This window comes from Canis lupus, chromosome 8 (genome assembly GCF_003254725.2).
Source record: "Canis lupus dingo isolate Sandy chromosome 8, ASM325472v2, whole genome shotgun sequence".
Taxonomy (NCBI): domain Eukaryota; kingdom Metazoa; phylum Chordata; class Mammalia; order Carnivora; family Canidae; genus Canis; species Canis lupus.
The window spans coordinates 46,673,375-46,696,306 of record NC_064250.1 but is presented as its reverse complement, the minus strand read 5'-3'; the positions used below and the strand labels follow the sequence as shown (position 1 = coordinate 46,696,306).

Genomic DNA, 22,932 nt, shown 5'->3' with positions numbered 1-22,932 from the left:
GGCAGGGCTATCAATAAAACAAGTGTTGCTTTTTTTCACTGATGTGACCTACATCATTTGTTTTTGTTTTTGTTTCTTTTTTAAGTAAGCTCTACACCCAACATGGGGCTTGAATTCACAATCCTATCAAGGGTTGCATGCTCTACAGCCAGACGTTGTTGAAGATATTTTTGTGATTTTTTTAAACTACCCCCCCCCGCCCCACTTTTTGTATATGTAATGATGAAACACGCTCTGATGGTTGAACAAGGAAGTAGAAAGAAAGACCTTACTTTCTGAGTGGAGGATCTCCTCCTTTGTGGAAAAGTAGATCAAGACTGTTATCAAAAGTTGGTCTGTGTTATTGCACCTGACTTTAGGATCCAAAAAGAACTTTTTTTTTTGCCACTTTGTGCCTTTCCTTCTGGAATTGTAAGTTGAGAACACAATGCGAGTACCTGTTTACACTGTGATGTGGATACTGTTACAGAGAACACACCAGAGCCTTTCTCCCTGTTAAACAAATCATGCTCCTGTGAATGTATGTGGAGAAACCCCTGTAGTTTTACCTGCTGATGCTCTCTTGTTGGAGAATAAGTTTCGGATTTTTTTCCTCCCCCACCAAAAATAAGGGGTTTGCATGCTCTATTAACTGAGCCAGCCAGGTACCCACATCATAACTTTGAAAGATAAGCCTCCAGTACATAAGATATCTGCATTGTACAGCATACATGTAAATTCTTGTTTTGACAGCTTCAGCATCAATTTTAGATGTTTTCTAGAAAAAAATGGTTTCAGAAACTAAGTATTAAGAATAGTTGTTTCGAGACTTGCAATTTACCCCCTACCAGTATGAATGAATAACAGAAACAATGCATTTGTGTTTAACGGTTCCTGATAACAGTTCAAGAGTTCTCAGTTACACATTATAATACTTCCATGTAAGAAAATTAGCACAGCTGGATTCATGCGGTCTTTATTAATTTGACAAATACAAGAAAATCTGCAATCATCTATCAAAATTATATCTTACCAAGAATTTGAAAGGTATTTAAAAAAGATGGATTCACAGTCTGAATCATGTACAAAGCAGTGTCTGTAGAAGCAAAAGCCAAACGACGGACATGTAAATTATCCCACTGAAACCTCTAGCCAGTACCTCCAATCACACCATAAATAGACAATCCTGTGCTCACTACTCTCTACAGTTGATTTTGAAGCTGTCCTTTTAGAATTATTTTCAAAGGAAAACTGCTTCCTGGGAAGGCTTTCCTGCTACACACCCTGGGCTGAAGTGCCAACACCACGTTCCAGGACCCAGAATGGACCCAGCTACTTCCTCAGGGCAATGTTGCAGCTGTCCAAGGCCCCGGAAAACAGAGAAATGGTTCATTTCAGCACTCTCCTGATTTTTAATATGTGCATTTGAGGTTTTTCCTACCAGAGAGGACTATTCAGAGGATGCCATCCAGAGGATTTGGGAGGTGTGATGAAGCCTTGTTAGGAACACTCTGCTCAGCCATTTCACCGAGGGCCATGAAGAGCTGAAACCATGGTTTTTAATCTCCTGTTTGGGGGATTTAGAGAAGAAGATCACAAGGATCACTTCTGGGCTCAAACTCATGATTATCATGTTGTTTCATCCCAAGGGCAAGACCAAATGTCCAGTTTTCAAGTACCCCCATCCCCACCCTGATCAGAGTCAGCTTTGTGGATACCCCAGAGGTGAGGTTCTAGAACAGCAGGTCAGACTGTTACAGACTATCCAAAAGCACAGAGAGAAAAAGTACTTTACAGAAAGGAGTGGTTTCCAGAAGAATCAAGTCACCTTTATGACATCAAAAGGTAACCACGAAAAGGGGTTACTGACAAGTACCTGATATTTTAGAGAAGTTAAAGATGCATCTATCAGTAAACAGGAAACTATAGCTGCATTCTGAGGATATGCCTTACTCCTCTTTGCATCTTTAGACTCCAGCACCATGCCAGGAACACGGAAGACACTGAATAAATCTTTTCATAGTGGTTTCTGAGCTCTTTTTCTTCCAGGGCTAGATCATGAATGGGTGAATATGCAAGGCCAGGCCCTGAGGTTCAGGACTAGAGACTTCCTTGAGATGCTGACCCTGGGAGATCTTATGTGGGAGCTTTTGTCCCATATTCTACAAATTATGATCAAGACTACTTATATAAAGTTTTTTGAGGCCAAGTAAAGGGGAAGCAACTAAATTTATCGTATCAACATCGGTTAGGCAAGGAGAGTTTTTAAAAATCAAGAGACTTTAAAAACTGGGGATCCGGGACTTTAAAAGTGAAGACTGTCTCTCTAGTTGCTTCTGTAGTAAAATCAATAAATCATTCATTTATGATTGTTTTCTTCCAAGTTGCTTAGAAAGCTTTTTTCGCAAGAAATTTAATCATTTACAGTGAGATCTGTGATCCTAGGACCACACACTAACCTAAGTGAGAATCAAAAACAGGAAAAGCAAGCTCTTCCTCTTTGGAAAAAAGGTCCACAGATCTTCCAAATATGGTTGGTATGCCCACAGGCTGGTTTGTAGCAGCCTTCTGTATATAAACACTCTGTATTCTGGAAGCCAGTCAGACCCAGACATTAGTGGCCACTTTTTTCATCCTCTTCATTAAACAGGTTGCCTGGGCTCAGTCTGCTTTGTTTGGCCTGGCCCCATAGCCACCCCTGCTCTGTGTGAGGGCACATCCTCAGGGGACTTGCTATGGTTTTCCCTGATGACTATTCTTCATGGTGGAAGACTAGCATTATTGGTATTTCAGAAAAACTGTTTTATTGAACCTAAGAAGAAAGTTCCAAGGCAAAGTTCTGCATCTGAGGTTGGTGACTTCAAGAAGTAAGAAGAGTTCTCTCTATGCTGAGATGTGGTTGCATCTTGTAGAAAGTGCGTTTTATTGCAGTCTTTCTAGGTGGACAGTGATACAAAGGATGGACATAGTCACACTCACACCACAGATCCTCTTCCGGGATGAACCTTTTGTGAAAGATATGGTACTTTGGGGGCTTTGCACAAATAAACTACTATAAATCAGGACTCCCTCAAAACTGCCTCATATCACAAACATGTACAGATGGTTTTGTTGTAGTTGCTGATTCATGTGTCTTTCTAGAAGATAATACCCATATTGCTACATATCTGAGGAAAAAGACTCTTGGAAAGGGGCTAAACAAAGAGATGAGAGAACCTATTGTTTTATGCACCATTCTTTCTGTGCATAGCACTTGGTTTGTTTTTCTTTTTCCTGCAGTTCTCAACTGCCTAATATGAGCCAGTTTTGCTTCTGCTCTGGTTATGAACAGCACACTGCTGCTCAAGTTAGTTTAAGAAATATTCTGTGACAGAAAACAGATATCCTACACTCCAAGGAGAAGTGCAAACCAGATCACACAACAGGTTGGAGAGAAAGCAGGAACAAGAAGAAAAGTTGGCCTTTCTTCAGCCACAAAGGAAGACTAAGTTTCTCACAAATGCTTACAGTCTGATCACCATGGCTAAGGTGTAGTGGTAGGAGTATCAGTGGCAGAAGCTGTCAGTGGTAGAAGGGTTATGCCCAGCAAAGCTTTGCTTAGAGGAGTCATGTGCCCATGGGCTAATGGCTCTGTTTATGCCCTTAGTTGAGCTGTGCTTGGCCTCAACCCAACTGCCGGTTCAAAGGTCTACAGAAATGAAACGTAAGGCAGAAGAGAAAGCACAGAACACCCACTGTGAGGTTCCTGAGGAATAAACTGGCCCTCCTCCTTAACATCTGCCCACGGGACGTGAGCTCATATTGTCCTACTGGCTGTTAGAGGCCCCTTCTTTCTCTTCTTGGCAGCTGGCTCTCCTCCTGACCCTAGGTCCTCCCATGCAAGGCTCACCGAGTAAAATCATGGCTTTCTCTAAACTCCAACTTTGTACTGATACAACTGACTTTATAAACCACCAGCATTTTGGCTATTGGTTCAAATTCTGACCCATGGTGAGAGACAATGGATTGTAGTAAAAAAAAAAAAAAAAAAAAAAAAGAAAGAAAAAGAAAAAGAAAAACCAGGACAGAAAGTGCTTCACCAGCCATTTTACTCTTCTTTAATTCCACTGTCTTTGGGCACACATTGTATTTGCTACTGAAGAAATTATGACAGCGAGGCTGACAGCACTGATTTATAACACGTTCTTTGCACCACACAAAGAGTAAAATCCTAGAATAACTGTATATCTGCTACCACAACAGAGCTGTCTCATTTACTGTGTAAGAGAATGCTTATGGGGGAGTCAGGGAGAGATGGGAACGATGGAAGCATCCAGGGGCAAGTGACCCTACAAGTATGTGTAAAAATAAAGAATTTGGTGGAAAATCCAGAATGCACCTAAGGCTGATAGGAAACCGTTTGGGTATCATTCCACTCTTTCCAGAAATTACTGAATTTAGAACCTGAGGCTAAGACTTTTAGGATAAAGCAAGCCTCAAGATCAGTTCATACTGGCCGTGGGAAGACATGGCAACCGTTGATAGTACTGAATTTCAGTTCTTGAAAATGAAACTTTTCAAAATCAACCTATACATCTGACTTGACTCAAAGTGGAAAAAAAAAGTCTTATTTAAAAATGATAAGTCTGCAGCAAAAAAGATCTGAAAGTGAAAGTTGGAGCCCCTTTTCAAAAACCTTTTCATTTTGCCGCTGGTGCCCGCTTTCCTTACAGTACCTCCTGAAAAATTTCAGAATTCAATACATGTTAATTAGGTTGATCTTCAACATGTAGTTTAAGATGAAGAGTCTTGTTTGGTTTAAACCACGCCATTTAATTTCTTGGTAATGGTAGTCCTGAGAGTCTGCAATGTTAGTAAAATCCACCTGTAACCAAGGGTTACTCGGCTGGCAGGAGCACAGCAACTTCGTGGTCCATCCCTCTTCCTTAGCCTTGTCCCTCAAATCTGGTAGTTTTTGCACCGAGGGACTCAGTCCATCACAATGATGTATGTTCAAACCAGTTTCTGTAGATACCTCCCTTCTAGTGCCCAATGGTACAGGTGGTCAGGAAGACTTGGAAGGAAGCTGCAAAAAGTCCAGCTGGGAATCTTGCCTTTGTTAGATGTGGACACAGGAAAATCATCTTTGTCCTCCCCAGATTTTATTATAGTCAAAGGAGAAAAATCCATGGGATTCTAATTGCAAATATGCTAAATATAAAATTGATGGAATGCTAATTGGTCCATAAAGGGCTGTACAAGATAATCTGTGGCAAAGTAGAAAACAAGCCCAAAAGTGATGGAGATCGGAAGAGCTGGCAATGCTTTCTTGAAAATGGCAAGGAGTAATAATGTAAGGCACAAACCCTGTGGAGTAGAGGGGAAAAGACATAAACTCAGACAAAATTACGGAAGCATTTCATGCAAAAACAACCCAATCACAAGTCCTGGTCTTAATTTAGTTCACTGAATACTATCCTTTAAGGTTAAATTTTGGGACTTTTTTTTTTTTTTTTTTTTTTTTTAATTTGGAAACATTTCTTTTCCTTTGCAGCATTAGAGTTCATTATTTACAAGTTGTTGATACTTCACCCCCTAATTCTAGATAAGAAATATAATCCAAAAATAAGTAAAACTATTTTAACTTAAATAATACTGAAATTTCTATCTAAAAAAAAAATTTCTATCTAAAATATTGATTGGCTACTGTGAGTTTAGTTTGGCTGGCTAAAATACCAGAGGTGAAGAGCACCCTCTATGTTACATGGGGGCAAAGAGATGCTCACTGAATAAACCAGTATAAGTTTATGAAGTATATACAGGTTTCTCTATCTGAAAGTAGAGCATTCCTACAAAGCCTTTTGTAAGCCAAAATGACATAAAGTGAAGCATATCCCCATATCCCCATTTTCTCAAAGTTTGAATTACGCCACTTCACTTTTACGGAAGACCTTCATTAGTATGAGAATGCTTTTTTTGTAAAAGTAAAAATCCTCCTTGGGTCGATTTAGTGGTTAAGCTTAGTGGTTAAGCATCTGCCTTTGACTCGGCCTGATCCCGGGGTTGGGGATCAAGTCCCACATCAGGCTCCTGCAGAGAGCCTGCTTCTTCCTCTGCCGGTCTCTGCCTCTCTCTCCCTCTCTCATGAATAAATAAATAAAATCTTAAAAAAAAAAAAAATCCTCCTTGGATTTCTTTTGGTTAGTAAAAAAACAAAACAAAACAAAACAAAACAAAAAAAACCCCCAAAAAACAGTTAAGTGGTGTAATATGAACTTTCAGAAAGTAGAGGAATACCTGTAAACCCAGCAGTCATATAATATAGTCCATTTTTTTAACCCTAGCTACTGAGACAAGGTCTCCTCACCCTGAGCATCAGTTCAGGTTTATCCAGAGTAAGTTATTTTCTTCTTAAAAGATACAACACATCCAGACAACTAACCTCAAAAGAAAGATAAATTACATGAAATTTCTAGATGGTTTTATTATCATGATAAACCACAGATGTCATCATAAATGTTTAAGTAAAGGCTCTCATCTAATTTCACTCACATATACCTTTAGCAAAAATACCAATAAGAAATATCTTACAGCCTACTTAGTTTGGAAAGCTTCAGGGTTTATGCTGTGACACTAAAGCAAGATCTACATGGCATCATGCATTGTGTTAGCTTTTCTTGCCTCATACCTGCTGCCCAACAAGCACTGTTTGCTGCAGGTTGTGGCATTAAAGGCAAAATCACCACGAGACTTACGAACTAAGTAAGGATCCAAGTACCCCTTGAAGACTGATAACATAGCCTATTTCCTACATAGCTACACTGCTAGGCTTGAAGCAGCAGTTCCTAACCTGAGGTGCCTATCAGAACTTTCCAGGGAACTTTAAAAACAACAAGAACACAAAATTAAAACTGTATATATCTCAGGGCAGGGGCCCCTGGCTGGCTCTGTCCGAGGAGCATGCAACTCTTGATCTCAGGGTTGTGAGTTCAAGCCCCACAATGTGTATAGAAATTTCTTAGATAAATCAAACTTAAAAAAAAAAAAAAAAATCTCAGGACAGGGATGCATAGTTCTTAAAGCCCCCAGGTGATTTTGATTTTAATGGGGGGGCCAGGTGGTGACCTATTCAAGTAAGGTTCAATTATTATTATTAATTATTTTTAAAGTTCTCCAGGTGACTGGCACACTCAGCCCAGCTGGGGTTAAAATGGACCACCTTCAAGGAGCAGCATAATCAAGAGTTCTGAGATGAGGAGTCCTGACACGTTTTTATTAATGTATACTTACAATTAATATGGCTACAAAACAGGCTATGGTTGTGTTCCAGTCTCCACTGGCTGTTGCAGAAGCTTTACCAACCAGAACACTGTAGAAAATGAAATCTCCTAATCCAAGTTTTACTCCCCCTAAAAAAGAATAATTATGAAATTTGTCACTTTCCGATCAATTTAAAAACATCACTGCTGCAAATAAAAAAAAAGAAAAGAAAAAAGCACTGCTGTATTGCATCCTAATACTGAATGAGAAAGCAGTAAATGACATATAAAATTCACTTCAGTTAAGTTTTCTTTTTTGGTTCCCTCCAATATGAGTTTCAGATTCTACGTGGCTAACTCTGGGGTCTTTGATAGTAGATGCTGTTGTTATATACAAAAAGAATAATAAATAACAACGGTCCTCTACTGACCGCCTCCTTTACACATGGCACTTGCTCTCATAAATCCTCACAAGAACCTCTATGAGATAGGTGTAATTTACTTCATAAAATTCACCCACTGTACAGTTGAATTATTGTAAAAAATTTATAGAGTTGTCCAACCATCACCACTTTCATCACCCTAGGGCTTACGCAGCCACTGATTTGTTTTCTAGCTCTATATGACTTTTCTAGACATTTCACAGAAATGGACTTATATAGTATGTAGTCTCTGTGATTCACTTCTTTCATGTAACATATTTTTGAGGTTTATCCATGATATTACATGTATCTATACTGTTTCTTTTTACTGATGAAATAGTTTTCCATTGTATGGATATACTATATTTTATCAGTTGATGGACATGTGGCTTGTTTTCATTTTGGGGCTAGTATGAATAATGGGGCTATGAACATCATGCTGTGACCAAGGGTACAGCATGTGTGTGTTTTCATTTCTATTGGGTAGATTCCTACCCAATTCCAAATGGAATTGCTGCATTATGTGATAAGTTTACCTTTAGTTTTTAAGAAACTGCCAAATTGTTTTCCATACTGGCTCTACCAGTCTACATGTATTGCTGGTGGCTCATGAGCATTCTGGTTTCTTCACATCCCTCACTAACACCTGGTACTGCTACAGTTTTTTTGGTTATAGACATTCTGATGAATGATGTTGAATAGCTCTTCACACACTTATTAGCTCTTATATTTCTCCTGTGGTGACCTGTTTAGCCAAAGCATTTCCCTATTTTTTATTTGGGTTATCTTTTTTTTTTTTTAATTTTATTTAAATGTGAACCAGAAATGTTTATTACAGAAATTTGGTCAAAGTTCCCATCGAATGGCCCCTGTTGAAGTTGGACTGGGGCCCTCTCTCCAGGGCTGGGCATATTTGAATTATCTTCTATTACCGAGTTGTGAGCATTCTTTACATATCCTCAACACAAGTTCTTCAACAAGTTCTTCAACAGGACTTGAAATATGACTTGTAAGTATTGTCTCAGTCTGTGTCTTCTCTTCCTTAACAGAATCTTTTCTAAAAAAATTTTTAGGGCAGCCTGGGTAGCTCAGCGGTTTAGCACCACCTTCAGCCCAGGGTGTGATCCTGGAGACGCAGGATCGAGTCCCACATCGGGCTCCCGGCATGAAGCCTGCTTCTCCCTCTGCCTGTGTCTCTGCCTCTCTCTCTCTCTCTCTCTCTCTCTCTCTGTTTCTCGTGAACAAATCTTTAAAAAAGTCTTTTAAATTGTGGTAAAATACACCATTTTTTTTTTTTAGAGGCACACTACAATAGTTAATTTTATTTGTTCAAGGCTCATATTGCAAGCATATTGCAAAGCATGGGCTTTGATTCTGTGAGCCCAGATTCACATATTTAGAAAGATAAAAGCAAACTGCGATCCATGTATATGGATGAAAAACTAAAGGCTCACGGTTAATCACATCATGGCTTTAAATTTCTACAGCCTAGAAGCCAGAAGTCACAGATCTTTTAGGTCTTTCTGGATGTCCCACAAGGTTATCTGCACTTTTATTGAGCTGGGCAACCTCATCATCCTTCAGCTTCTGATTGATCACACTGGTTAAGCCCCGAGCGTTCAGGATACACGGAAGACTCAGGAAGACTTTGTTCTCAATACCATACATGCCCTTCACCATTGTTGACACTGGATGAATCCTGGAGAGATTTTTCAACATGGATTCAATAAGATCAACCACACTTAATCCAATAGCCCAGTTTGGTATATCCTTTTAGCTTGACAACTTCATAAGCACTTTCAACCACCATTTTATGCACTTCCTTCCAATTTTCACTGTCGTTGTCTGTTCCCATTTGGATTCAGTTCCTAAAGAGAAACACCTGCCACATTCACTCCACTCCACACAGCCACACTTGAGTCACCATGTTCTCCCAAAATCCATCCATGGCAGCTGCTGGGATGAATGCCAAGTTTTTCAGCCATAAGACAGTGAAATCTAGCAGAATCCAGATTACACCCACTTCTAAACACACGGTGCTTAGGTAGTCCACTTAGTTTCCAGGTGACATATGTAAGAATATCCACTGGGTTGGAAACCACAATTATGATACAATCAGGACTGTACTTGATTATCTGAGGAATAATGACTTTGAAGACATTAACATTCCTTTGCACCAGATTAAGGCAGCTCTCTCCCTCCTGCTGGCGGACTCCTGCAGTCACCACCACAATCTTAGAATTGGCAGTCACAGAGTAATCTTTATCTGCCACAATTTTAGGTGTCTGTAGAAATAAGCTCCCATGCTGTAGATCCATCATTTCTCCTTTGAGTTTATCTTCTAAAACATCCATAAGGGCAAGTTCATCAGCCAGAGACTTTCCCAGAATGCTGATGGCACATGCCATACCAACTTGTCCAACACCCACTACAGTGATCTTATTGTTTGGGATCGCAGCCTCTTCTTCTGCAACTGGTGCAATCAGTTTTTCCTTAAGAGTTGCCATTGTGCCCTGAGACCAGCGGCTGTAAGGGTCACGCGAAGGAGACCAAAATACACAATTCAATGGCATTGAGTAAACTCACATTATTGTGCTACCATCATCATCCTCCATTCACAGAACTCTTTACATCTTGTAAAACTTGCAAAAGCTCTGTACCCGTTAAACACAAACTCCTCCTTTTCTCCCTCTAGTCTCTGGCAACCATCATTCTATTTTCTGTCTCTGAGTTTGACTACTCTAAGTACCTCACATAAGTGGAATCATACAGTATTTGGTTTTTTTTTGTGACTGGCTTATTTCACTTAACAGAATGTCCTCAAGTTCATCCATGTTATAGCATCTGTTACAATTTCTTTCCTTAGGGCACCCAGATGTCTCAGGTGGTTAAGCATCTACCTTTGACTCATGGTTCCTGGGATCAAGTCCAGAGGTGAGCTCCCTGCTCAGCGGGGAATCTGCTTCTCCTTCTTTCTCTATCCCTCCCCACTGCTCTCTCAAAAAAAAAAAAGAAAAACTTAAAAAGCCTTTTTCCTTCCTTTTTAAGGCTGAACAATATTCCATTGCATGTATACACGTTTTATTTATACACTCATTCATCAGTGGACACTTGGGTTGCTTCCACCTCATGGCAACTGTGGATAATGCTATGGAACTGGGTGTACAAATATATCTTCTCTTAATGGTATCTTTTGAAGTGCAAAAGTTTTTAATTTTGGTGAAGTCCAATCTATCAATTTTTTCTTCTCTGCATCAGTATTCTATTGAAGAACTCTGCCCAATGCAAGGTCATAAAGTTTCTCTTATGTTTTCTTCTAGAAGTTTTAGTTTTATAATTTACATTTCAGTTTATATTCATTTTGAGTTCATTTTTTGTTGTATTTTTTAATTTTATGCTTCTTAAAAAATTATTTATTCATTCATGAGAGACAGAGAGAGAGGCAGAGACATAGGCAGAGGGAGAAGCAGGCTCCACGCAGGGAGCCCAATGTGGGACTTGATCCTAGGTCTCCAGGATCAGGCCCTGGGCTGAAGAAGGCACTAAACCGCTGAGCCACCCGGGCTGCCCCTTGAGTTCATTTTTGATTGTGTGTGTGATGGATGGGTAGGGTGAGGCAGGGGTTTCCATTCATTCTTTTGCATCTGGATATCTAATTGTCCCAGCATCAATTGTTGAAAAGATTATATCCTTTTCCTGTTGAATTACTTTAGCACCTTTGTAAAAAATACTATAAATGTAAAGGTTTACTTTTAGATTCACAATTCTGTTTCACTGATTATTATTATTTTTTAAAGATTTTATTTATTTATTCATGAGAGCCAGAGAGAGAGACAGAGGGGGGCGGGGAGGGGGTGCAGAAACACAGGCAGAAGGAGAAGCAGGCTCCCTGCAGGGAGCCTGATGTGGGACTCGATCCCAGGTCTCCAGGATCAGGCTCTGGGCTGAAGGCGGCGCTAAACCTGAGCAACCCAGGCTGCCCTGCTTCATTGATTTATATGCCTGTCCTTGTGCCTGAATTGATTACTATGCCTTTACAGTAAGTTTTGATGTCAAATAGTGTAAGTCCACCAACTTTTTCTTCTTTCAAAATTGTTTTGGATGTTGAAAATTCTTTACATTTCCATCAGCTTGTAGACATTGACAAGCTGATCCTAAAACTTGCAAGAAAGGCAAGGCCCTAGGTTTTCTGTTATCAAACATTTTTTCCCTTCAAATTCTTTTCAAAACAATATATAATTAAGTAAAGGCTAAACAATGGATTCAGAAGATATGCCTTAACTTTGGAGTCCATTACTAATCCATAAAACTTTACAACTGGCTTTTACCTTTCTGTTAAGTAACTATTTCCAATTGAAGTTTGATCCTGGTCTCAAAATTTTGTTGTCTGGGTTAGAGAAACTACTTCCAGGAGACAGAGGTGGAGGACCCTGAGACGTATGGTCTATTTCACATGTGGGTGAGAAAGAAGCAGAGTTCTGGTTAATATATTACTGAGAAACCAGTGTTGTTCTTGAGTTGTGGGAGTCAAATGAAGTCTTCCTTAGTGGAAAAGATAAACATATGACCCCTGAAGTCCAAAGCTATGAATTACAGGGTCAGCCACCCTTTAATTTGCTAACATTCCCAGACTGATAAATACACTCCAGTTTCATGTGTACAGAATAGGCCAGTTTTTTTTTATTTTTTTAATTTTTTTAATTTTTTTTTTATTTTATTTTTTTAAATTTATTTTTGTTTATTTATGATAGTCATACAGAGAGAGAGAGAGGCAGAGACACAGGCAGAGGGAGAAGCAGGCTCCATGCACCGGGAGCCCGACGTGGGATTCGATCCCGGGTCTCCAGAATCGCGCCCTGGGCCAAAGGCAGGCGCCAAACCGCTGCGCCACCCAGGGATCCCTATTTTTTTAATTTTTTTAAATTTTTATTTATTTATTTATGATAGTCACAGAGAGAGAGAGAGAGAGGCAGAGACATAGGCAGAGGGAGAAGCAGGCTCCATGCACCGGGAGCCTGACGTGGGATTCGATCCCAGGTCTCCAGGATCATGCCCTGGGCCAAAGGCAGGTGCCAAACCACTGCGCCACCCAGGGATCCCAGAATAGGCCAGTTCTACTATTTAAGTACTTGTATGATCCAGAGCAAGTTGATTAATTTCTTTAATCCTCAAATCCTCCAGCTCTAAGATGGGGATTACAAGCCATTTCAAGAGTTGTTATCAAGAGTTTAAAAACAACACACAAGGGATCCCTGGGTGGCGCAGCGGTTTGGCGCCTGCCTTTGGCCCAGGGCGCGATCCTGGAGACCTGGGATCGAATCCCACGTCGGGCTCCCGGTGCATGGAGCCTGCTTCTCCCTCTGCCTATGTCTCTGCCTCTCTCTCTCTCTCTCTCTCTCTCTCTGTGACTATCATAAATAAATAAAAATTAAAAAACACACACACACACAAATTTTGGCATGTATAAAGGCTAAACAAACAACCTTAGAAAGATTGATCTCAAATGTTAAGTACTATAAGAAACTAAAACTAAATTCTTCAGAAAAAAAATGTTATAGAAATGAAAATTTTAAAATAATGCAGGAGAAAAAATTTGCCTTTATCTGGCAAACTAAAAGCTAAACTTGTATCTAGAATATATAAAAAACTATTTCAACTCAATAATAAAGAGACAAATTAAAAATGTTCAAAGGATCTCAATAAAGTTCTCTAAAGAAAATATAAAGATGGCCAATAAACACACAAAAAAAATACACATCATCATCAACCATTAGGGAAATGCAAATGAAAACCATAATAAGATACCACTTTCTACCCACTAGAATGATTATAATAAAAAAGACAGACAATAAGCATTGCTGAGGATGTGGAAAAATGGAAGAATTCACACACTGATGGCAGGAATGTAAAACAGTACTGCTGCTTTGGAAAACAGTCTGGCAGTACCTCAAAAGTTAAACAGAGTAATCATATGATCTAGCAGTTCCATTCCTGGGTATACACCAAAGAGAAATAGAAACATGTCCACACAAAAACTTGTACATGAATACTGAGAGCAACATTATGCATAACAGCTCAAAATGGAAACAACCTAGATGTCTGTTAACTGATGAATGGATAATAAATGTGGTATATACATGAAAATATAATACTATTTGGCTATAAAAAATGGAAATAATAACATATATTACAACATAGATGAACTTTGAAAACATTACCCTAACTGAAAGAAATCCGTACAAAGGACCATATATTGTAGGATTCCATTTATATGAAATGTCCAGGATAGGCAATAATATAATTGTTTAAAAAAAAAAAAAGTCTAATTGTTGAATTTGGGGGTACTTGGGGGCTAATGAGTTCGGGGTTTCTTTCTGAGGTGATGAAAATGTTCTAAAACTCATTTGTGGTGATGGTTGCACAGCTCTGTGAATATAATAAAAATCACTACATTATGTACTTTAAATGGGGGGATGGGAGAGATTGAAGAACTGGACAACTAAGGATTGTGGGCTTTTCGAGGGGTAATTAGACTATTCTAAAATAAACTGTGGTGATAATTGAACAGTTCTGTGAATATAACGCTACCAAAAAATAAAAATCAAGCTTAAAATTATGGCCCAACTTTTTTTTTTTTTCATTCAAAGGCTTATGTTAAGGGGGATGCCTGGCTGGCTCAGTAGGAAGAGTGCACAACTCTTGATCTTGGGGTCATGAGTTCAAGACCCACACTGGGTATAGAGATGACTTAAATACATAAATGTTTAAAATGGTTATGTTTAATAGCAATATTATGGCAAATGCTATAGTTATACTTCACAGAATTCATTTTAATGGAGAAAAAAGAGTAGGTATATTTTATTAGCAAAATTAGAGCAAGGAGACAAGTAACCATCAATTTTTTTTTTTTTTTTTTGCATTTACTGAAGTCTCAAGCTTTATTCACCTATAATCAGAAGAACCTGAATCATAATAAAGACCTAAGAAATAATCACATTGCTCAGGAATTTTCCTTTAAATAGCTCCTTTTGATTTATTCAATCAAAATGTGCCATAACCAAATAACTAAAACAACAGCAATGGAAATTGCTTAAGTTACTCAAAATGAATGAACAGTATTCTACCTACTGGAAAGTGCTAACACTAAGACTGCCTGCTAGTACTTTACTGCTATTTGCTAATGATAGTCTAGGCCTTCTATTGTGTTGTGTTGTTTTTATTAACTCTGAAAAATAATTTCAAGTAACATGGTGTTCCTTTAATATTATAAGGAGCATCTGCTGGTCTACCAAACATAAGACGTAGTACAGACAATAAATGCTAGTGAATATTTACTTTAATTGTAAGAGTTCTCTAGCAACCTCTAGCAGTGTAATATATGCCTAGCTTAAATGTAACATAAAAATATTTCCTATTATCTTTGTAATAAATATAAACCTATTAAAACCTGTCTGAGGGGTACCTGGCTCAGTTGGTGGAGCATGGGGACTTCTGGTCTTGGGACTATGATTTTGAGCCCCACGTTGGGTGGAGATAAAATCTTTTTGTTGTTGTTGTTTTTGGAGATAAAATCTTGTAAAAAAAAAAAAAAAAGAGAGAGAGAGAGAGAGAGAAAAGAAAAAGAGGGGAGAGGGCTTCTGGGTGGCTTTTAAGTATCTGACTTTTGGTTTTGTCTCAGGTCATGACCTCAGGGTCATGAGATCAAGCCCCACCATCAGGCTCTGCACTCAGTGGGGCGTCTGCTTGAGATTCTGTTTCTCCCTTTCCCTCCACCCTGCCCTTCCTCTCACAAGCTCTCTCTCTCAAATAAATCCTATTAAAAAACAAAAAATAAAAAACAAAAAAACACTGCTGAGGGGGTGCCCAAGTGGCTCAGTTAAGCATCCAACTCTTGGTTTTGGCTCAGGTCATGAACTCAGGGTCCTGGGATCCAGCCCCACATCTGCTCCAGTCAACAGGGAGTTTGCTTGAAGATTCTCTCTCTTTCCCTCTGCCCCTCCGCTGCTCATGTTCTCTCAGTCTCACTCACTCACTCACTCAATCAAATAAAATCTTTAAAAAACTGCCTGAAATGTATCATCTTATCTCCTTACTACTAAAATCTTACATTTGAAGATAATAGTAAAATTTATCTCTCACTTCTCTTGAGATTACAGAAAAAAATCCCTAGGAGTCAAACTTCTCCCGAAAACAACAGGCTAATTTCATTATGTTGATAAATTTTAAGTCTACTGATTGCTAGTACACTTAGGATGAGACTGCTACAAGCATGATATTTGAGGGAAGTATATATTGAAAGTCAATAAAAGGAAGACCAACTGCCTTCATAGTGAATATTTTACATTTCTAATTTAAAATCCTTCAGTTTTCTGATTAGATGCTGATTTTTAAAAGGCTGCTTTGGAAGATAATATGTGTCTTTTACAAATCAAATTCTAGTGTAAACTAAGACTTGTTTATAAGTAACCATAAGTCTAGTTTAAAACATTAATGTAATCAGGGGTGCCTGGCTTGCTCAGTTGGTAGAACATGGGACCCCTAATCTCAGAGTCCTACGTTTAAGCCCCACATTGGGTGTAGAGCTTACTTAAAAAAATAGTAATAATGCAATCAAAGATGGTTATGTTCCTGGATGCTGAGATGATGAAAGTATGTCAATTATTAGTTTATATTGGTCCCAGAAAAAAAAAAATCATTCTGAGGTTAGGAGGGACAATATCTGAGTTTTCCTTTAAAATAAAAGGTGTGTGTGCATGTGTGTAAGAGATGAAGAGCACATGAAGCGATGATCAGGAGAGAGCACTCAAGTCACAAGGGCCGTCATGAAAGAGTCATATTGCTATGCTCAACAGCTACTTCTTTCTTTCTTTCTTTCCTTCTCTCCTCCCTATGCTCAACAGCTATATTCATTCTGTTTCCTTTCCTTCCTTCCTTTCTAAGATTCTATTTATTTGAGAGAGAGAGCAAGAGAGAGAACATGAGGGGGGGTGGAGGGGCAGAGAGAGAGGAAGGAGCAGACTTCCTGCTGAGTAGGGAGTCTGACGTGGGGCTTGATCCCAGGACTCTGGGATCATGACCTAAGCCGAAGGCAGATGTTTAACTGACTGAGTCACCCAGGTGCCCCTATATTACTTCTTTCTTTTGGCTATAAGCACCCTTGAGAAAAGAGAGGAACAGAAGAGGCAACCTAATTACAGTGGTAACTTTGCAGGCAGAGAATATACCAGCAAAGACAAGCTCAAGCCTGGCTGTAAGATGAGGTAACTATATCTAGTTTCCCTGGAGTGTGAAAGTCGCAGGTTGTAGCTGGCTCTAATATCTGGAAAACTCAGCCCACGTTCTGAACCAGTTAAAAGAGTAAGGCTGAGCTATAAGAAATGTTCCGCTGAAGCTGAAGGATAGTGTCAAGATCATAATAATTAGTGATCAGTAAATATAAAGAAGCTAAGAAATTTAGATGTTTCTTTAAAACTACTCAATTATTTTCACTATAATTTTTTTAAGATTTTATTTATTTATTCATGAGAGACACAGAGAGGCAGAGACACAGACAGAGGGAGAAGCAGGCTCCATGCAGGAAGCCTGATGTGGGACTCAATCTCACGCCCTGAGCCACAGGCAGACAGTCAACCACTGAGCCACCCAGATGCCCCTCACTATGTTTTAAACCAGAGCTTCACTTTTGTGAGGAGGAAAAAAAAATAATTTAGTTGGAAAATGTGTTAATCTCTTAATAAATCACATCTTTAAGACTAACTGAAGAAATGACTAAGCCCTAACCAAGGGGCTCTACTGGCTGATAATGTTCCCAAGAAGCTCTAAGTGCTAACCTAAATCTAAGTGCCAACATGTCTTAGACACTGAAAAATGCTTGCACTTCTCCCCATAACCTAAATCTCTTTTTCTTTAAAATTCATAAAATGCAGTGCTTTCCAGCAAAGAAAATAATGATGTACAAGGCTGAAACATTCAAATCCACAGGTCTCTGCACAGCAGAGAGGAAATTGCACTCATGAAGTCTTGCTGCAATAATAATTTCAAAAAAATATTTTACCTTATAAAACAAATGCCAAAGTTCAGGCTATGAAGGGCTATTTCCCAAAATCTCAGGGGCATAATTTGGCTCACTTATAAAATGAACTATGAGAAAAGCAACAACTCTTAGTGTTTCCCACTAAAAGGTACACTCTGTTATTCAAAATTAGACCATAACACTCTCCATTTTATTTTTGAAGAGTTTGGTAATGCAGTACCTAAAGGAACCCATGACTTTTCAACACAGAGAAATGCACATACTTTCTTCTGGGTCCTCACTGGCAAGGATGTTGCTGGAAAGCTCCTGCACAGCAGCTCGTGTCTCAGTTGTAGAATGATGAGGCCCGAGGCGACTGTCCCTCTGGGCTTCCCACTCTTCACTGAAGCCACCATCATCACTCTCTGTCACAGGGTCTTGGGTCTCACTTTCCGTGCCTTCAAGAGAAAGTGAAAATTACAGCTCTGTAACATTTAGAAAAATTTCTTAATACCTTTAAGAAAACTACATGGAAGTGGTAACTACCCAACTGTCACATAACTAGGTTAGTTGGCTCTCAAATCACAGATCATAAGCTATTAAAGTAGCCTTAAAGTTACCTGTCCAATAAACATTTCCCTCCTTGTTTCCTGAGGGCAGAGACCTGATTTGAATAGTTTCCACCTCTCATGCACATGACTCTGGAGGTTCATTATGGTCAATCCAAGCCAAGCGTGGTAATCTCATTCCTCTTCCTAACGAAAGCTCTAAGGCTGAGGCTGGTACTAGCCAATGTGTGGTGAGGTAAAGTCTGCTCTGAATCTGGGGTAAATTTTTCTCACCCTTTGACAGAGACTCAAGGAAGAAATAAATAGCCCCTTTTTAACCCTGGATGGTGTCTTATCTGGATATGATGCCTGGAACTACAGTTGTCATCTTTTGACATTGGAAGCAGCAGGCTGAAGACCAAGCCTATATTTAAGGATGGTAGAGCAGAAAGATGGAAAGAACCTGGGCCCCTGATGACATCAAAGGATCATAAAACTGACCAACTCTACAAATGCCTATACATCAGGACTTCTGGTCACATGAGAGAACATAATTCTTCTTTGTTTAAAGCAACTAAGTTGGATTTTCTGATGTTAGCAGCTCAAAGCCTAACTGATGGCACCTGTGTTTTTAGTGACTAAGATAAAAAAAGAGACCATTATTGGAAGGTGAGGTAAAAAAGGAGAAGGAGGTGAATTTTTTTATGGGCTAGTCATTTTCTTATGACTATCAATCAGACTGAAAATTGTGAGTATGAGAGTCCCGAGAAACTTCCACACATCAAAGATAATTAAAATACAAAAGTAAAGTTGATAAATTTTTTTCTCCATTATTACATTTAATAAAAGTAAAATATGTTCACAGAGATGGATTTACCATGAGAAGTAAAGCTTGCACACTTCAGGCCTCTCACTTACATGGAATTTTTCAGGGAGGCCACAGCAATTCTGTATTTGTAATTTGTATTCTTTTCCTAACCAAGTCCTCTACAAATCCTGAATCTTCCATGGTTTGGAATTTACAAAATCATGTAAGCATAAGATTTATAAATAAAAACAGCGGTCCCTACTCTGTCCCAACCCTTGTCGCTCCTACTTGTGAATCTTTCAGCCACCCCATTTGGAGCCCTGTGTCTTTCTGTTCCAATCTGACTTCTAGCTCTTCCAACACAGTGGTTTTCAGATAGTGGGTAGCACCTCCCTTCTGGGGGGTATTTGGAAATATCTAGGATGGCGGGCTTTCTGACTACTGCAACACCTTGAAGCCACTATTAGCATTTAATGAGGGGCTAGAAATGCTAAATATCCTGCAATGAGGGGAAGCTCCACACAATGAAGTACAGCCCACCCAAATACCACAGCACTCCCACTGACGAACTTTGAGGTTTACCCAGATCCTTCAAACTTCAAGGCCCTTCCCTGTTGTTTCCTCTTCTGGAAAGTTTTTCTACTCATCAACTTGTCATCACCTATTATCATTTCCTCAGGGAAGCCTTCCTGACCTTCCAGAGTAAATTAAATTCCTCTACTATCAACTTTCACAGCAACCATACTCGTCCTTTGGGGTGCTTCTCTCAACTGTATGAATTATTTGTGGAATTAATGTTGAACATTTGTGTTTGTCCAAACAGGTTATCAGCTCCAAAGGGATAGGATATTCTGTTCAGTGCTGCATTCCCAGTGCCTCGTAAAATACCGGGCACACAGTTAGGTGCTCAATCAGTATTTGTCAAAAGAATAAAACCTTTTTCTCTCATACATATATATTCACAGGCAACTCAATCTTTTGTCTTTAACTTAACACAGGTTACCACAATAGCCAGACTGGTAGCAAGTGCTTCTAATATATTTTTCTTTCTTCTCCACCAGGTCTCCTACTGGTCCCTTGCTCCTTTCAGAACTCCCAGTTGAAAGTGTCCTCTTTGCTGTTAATGCAAATTCTAAGTCAGTGGATTCTGTGGCTCTTTAAACTTAAACTTTCCTTTTCTCAGCAGATGGTAACCCAACTAAGGCCCTTTTTCCTTCTTTGTTCCACCTGTTTCTCAGCTTCCTCATAAGGTTAGCTCTTTGTTTTTCTTTTAAAATTTTTTTCTTGACTACTTTTCGTGTGCCATTATTCCAATTCTTTCTAACAACTCCTAACTTATATCCACCTTAATGTCTTCTGTGTATCCACAAGGGGCCTTTCGATCTCCCCCCCTAGATCATTAGTTTTATCCTCCCCTCCAGAAAGTCATGTGCACCTGGAATATTTTATCTTCTTGGGACAAACATGATCACATCTCAAGTAAAATTATATTTAAGTTACTCTGGCCACATCAGACAAAAAAAGTTCTCATTTTTATACATCTCAAGAGCAAGGCTAGCTTTTCTTTTTTAAATCATAGCCTCAACTTGAACCTTCCCATACTGATATTAATGGTATTTTACGGCAGAAATTCTTTACCTAGGGTCCCCTGGCTGAATGGTTGTGTTTAGAGCACCGGAACTCCTTAAATATTTATCTGTATTTAGTGGGTATTACCACAGCTTTCAGGAGATTCTCAAGAGTCCATGACCAAAGACAGAGGTTAACATCATTGCTTCATAGCCATTAGCCAATATAACAGGACAATGACCCGGAAAAACCAGGAAATTACCAAATGAAAGACACCTACTTTGTGCATTATAATTGGAGTTTTTGGATACCTTCCTTTGGGCTTCTGGATCTCCTTCTGCCATGTTCACCAACCACACCATTGTTGCTGTTGAAAAAGACAAGTCCAGGTAAGAACTTGAAACACAGAAAGGACATGAATAGAAAACAGGCCATTATCTTTCTACAAAAATCAGCAATCTTCTTAATATTGCCTTAAGAATTCTTAACAAGGGCATCTGGGTGGCTCAGTTGGTTAAGCATCTGCCTTTGGCTCAGGTCATGATTCCAAGGTCTGGATTGAGCCCACATCGGGCTCCCTGCTCAGTGGGGAGCCTGTTTCTCCCTCTCCCCCTGTTCTCCCCTCCTGCTTGTGCTCTCTCTCTCAAATAAATAAATACATTCTTTTAAAAAAAAGATCCTTAACAATCAGAAGTAAATGCATATTATTTTATTTTTTTTAAAGATTTTATTTATTTATTCATGAGAGACAGAGAGAGAGAGAGCGAGGCAGAGACACAGGCAGAGGGAGAAGCAGGCTCCATGCAGAAACCCGATGTGGGACTCGATCGCGGGACTCCAGGATCATGCCCTGGACTGAAGGCAGGCACTAAACCGCTGAGCCACCCAGGGATCCCCAGAAGTAAATGCCTATTAAATATTACAAAAGGGGGGGAATCCCTGGGTGGCTCAGTGGTTTAGTGCCTGCCTTTGGCCCAGGGTGTGATCCTGGGGTCCTGGGATCAAGTCCCACATCGGGCTCCCTGCATGGAGCCTGCTTCTCCCTCTGCCTGTGTCTCTGCCTCTCTCTCTCTCATGAATAAATAAAATCTTAAAAAAAAAAAAAAAAAAAAAAAGAAGGAAGAAAAAAAAATATTACAAAAGGTTTCCTTTGATTTTGGCAGATTAAAAATTCTGAAACCGAGTATTTACTCTAGCTGTCAAACTGCAGCTGCTGCTGTAAAATTATATGAATTTCATCATTTCCAGTCCCTGAAAAGTAACCAGAGGGAAAACTGTTCAGGCCAACAAGACCCTACTGAAAAAACAGCTGGACTACTTGAATGATATTCTAAAATAATGTGAAATCATTGATGGAAATTACTTATTGACTAAGAGAACAAACCAGGACTCACAAAAGCATCACATGATCATTATGATTCTTTTTTTTTTTCTTTTTTAAAAGATATTATTTATTTATTCATGAGAGAGAGAGAGAGAGAGCCAGAGACATAGTCAGAGGGAGAAGCAGGCTCCACGAAGGAAGCCTGATGTGGGACTCTATCTTGAGAGTCCAGGATCACACTGAGCCGAAGGCACTGAGCCGAAGGCAGGCACTAAACTACTGAGCCACCCAGGTGTCCTGATCATTATGATTCTAAGGATGCTTGACCTCTGGGATTTTCAGTAATGCTAAACTATGCGATATACAGGGAATAAAAAAAAGCTTAAAAGCAATAAACATAAAAGGGATAGTCAATTAGCCTATTCTATGTCCCTTCCACATTAAGTACAAATATATCTCTATAGATGTAAGTATATAACACATGCAACTCTCGCATTTTAGTTAAAGGATAACATGAATATATTAAAATGGTGCTTCTCATATATAATAGGTGGAATGAAAAATGGAATAGCCCCTATTGAAGGGGAATTTAGTAACATCTAACAAAACTACATGTGTCATTCCTCAGCCATAAAAAAAGAATGAAATCAGGGCTCCTGGGTAGCTCAGTTGGTTGGGCATCTGACTCTTGATTTCAGCTCAGGTCATGATCTCAGGGTCATGGGATCAAACCACACATTGGGCTCTGTACTCAGTGTGTTGTCTACTTGTCGTCTCCCCCACTCTCCCCACAGCTAGCTCATTCTATCTCTAAAGTAAGTAAAATCTTAAAAAAAAAAAAAAAAAGACTGAAATCTTGCCATTTGCAACAAGGATGGACCTAGATGTTTATGTTATTATGCTAAAACAAATGAATAAACAAAACAAACGAAGAGAAGCAAATTCATAAAGAGAATGGGTAGTTGCCAGAGGGGAGGGGAGATGGTGGGCAAAATAGATGGAGGGGATTAAGAGCTACAAACTTCCAGTTAC

The 22,932-nt window shown here is 39.3% G+C and overlaps 1 protein-coding gene and 1 pseudogene across 5 annotated transcripts in view; both read right to left on the bottom strand.

Moving 5' to 3' along the window:
- Window positions 1-939: 939 nt before the first annotated feature.
- Window positions 940-22,932, bottom strand: part of PSEN1 (presenilin 1) — a 79,423-nt gene continuing 57,430 nt past the window's right edge. For all 5 annotated transcript variants that reach the window (XM_025444152.3, XM_025444155.3, XM_049113692.1 and 2 more), the window contains exons 9-12: window positions 20,857-20,943; window positions 17,936-18,109; window positions 7,249-7,367; window positions 940-5,325 (exon numbers count right to left, since the gene is read on the bottom strand). In XM_025444152.3, coding sequence (XP_025299937.1) covers window positions 5,170-5,325; window positions 7,249-7,367; window positions 17,936-18,109; window positions 20,857-20,943 — 536 coding nt within the window. In that variant the 3' untranslated portion in view covers window positions 940-5,169. The remainder of the gene's footprint in view (window positions 5,326-7,248; window positions 7,368-17,935; window positions 18,110-20,856; window positions 20,944-22,932) is intronic.
- LOC112658023 (L-lactate dehydrogenase B chain-like) lies at window positions 8,388-10,218 on the bottom strand (annotated as a pseudogene).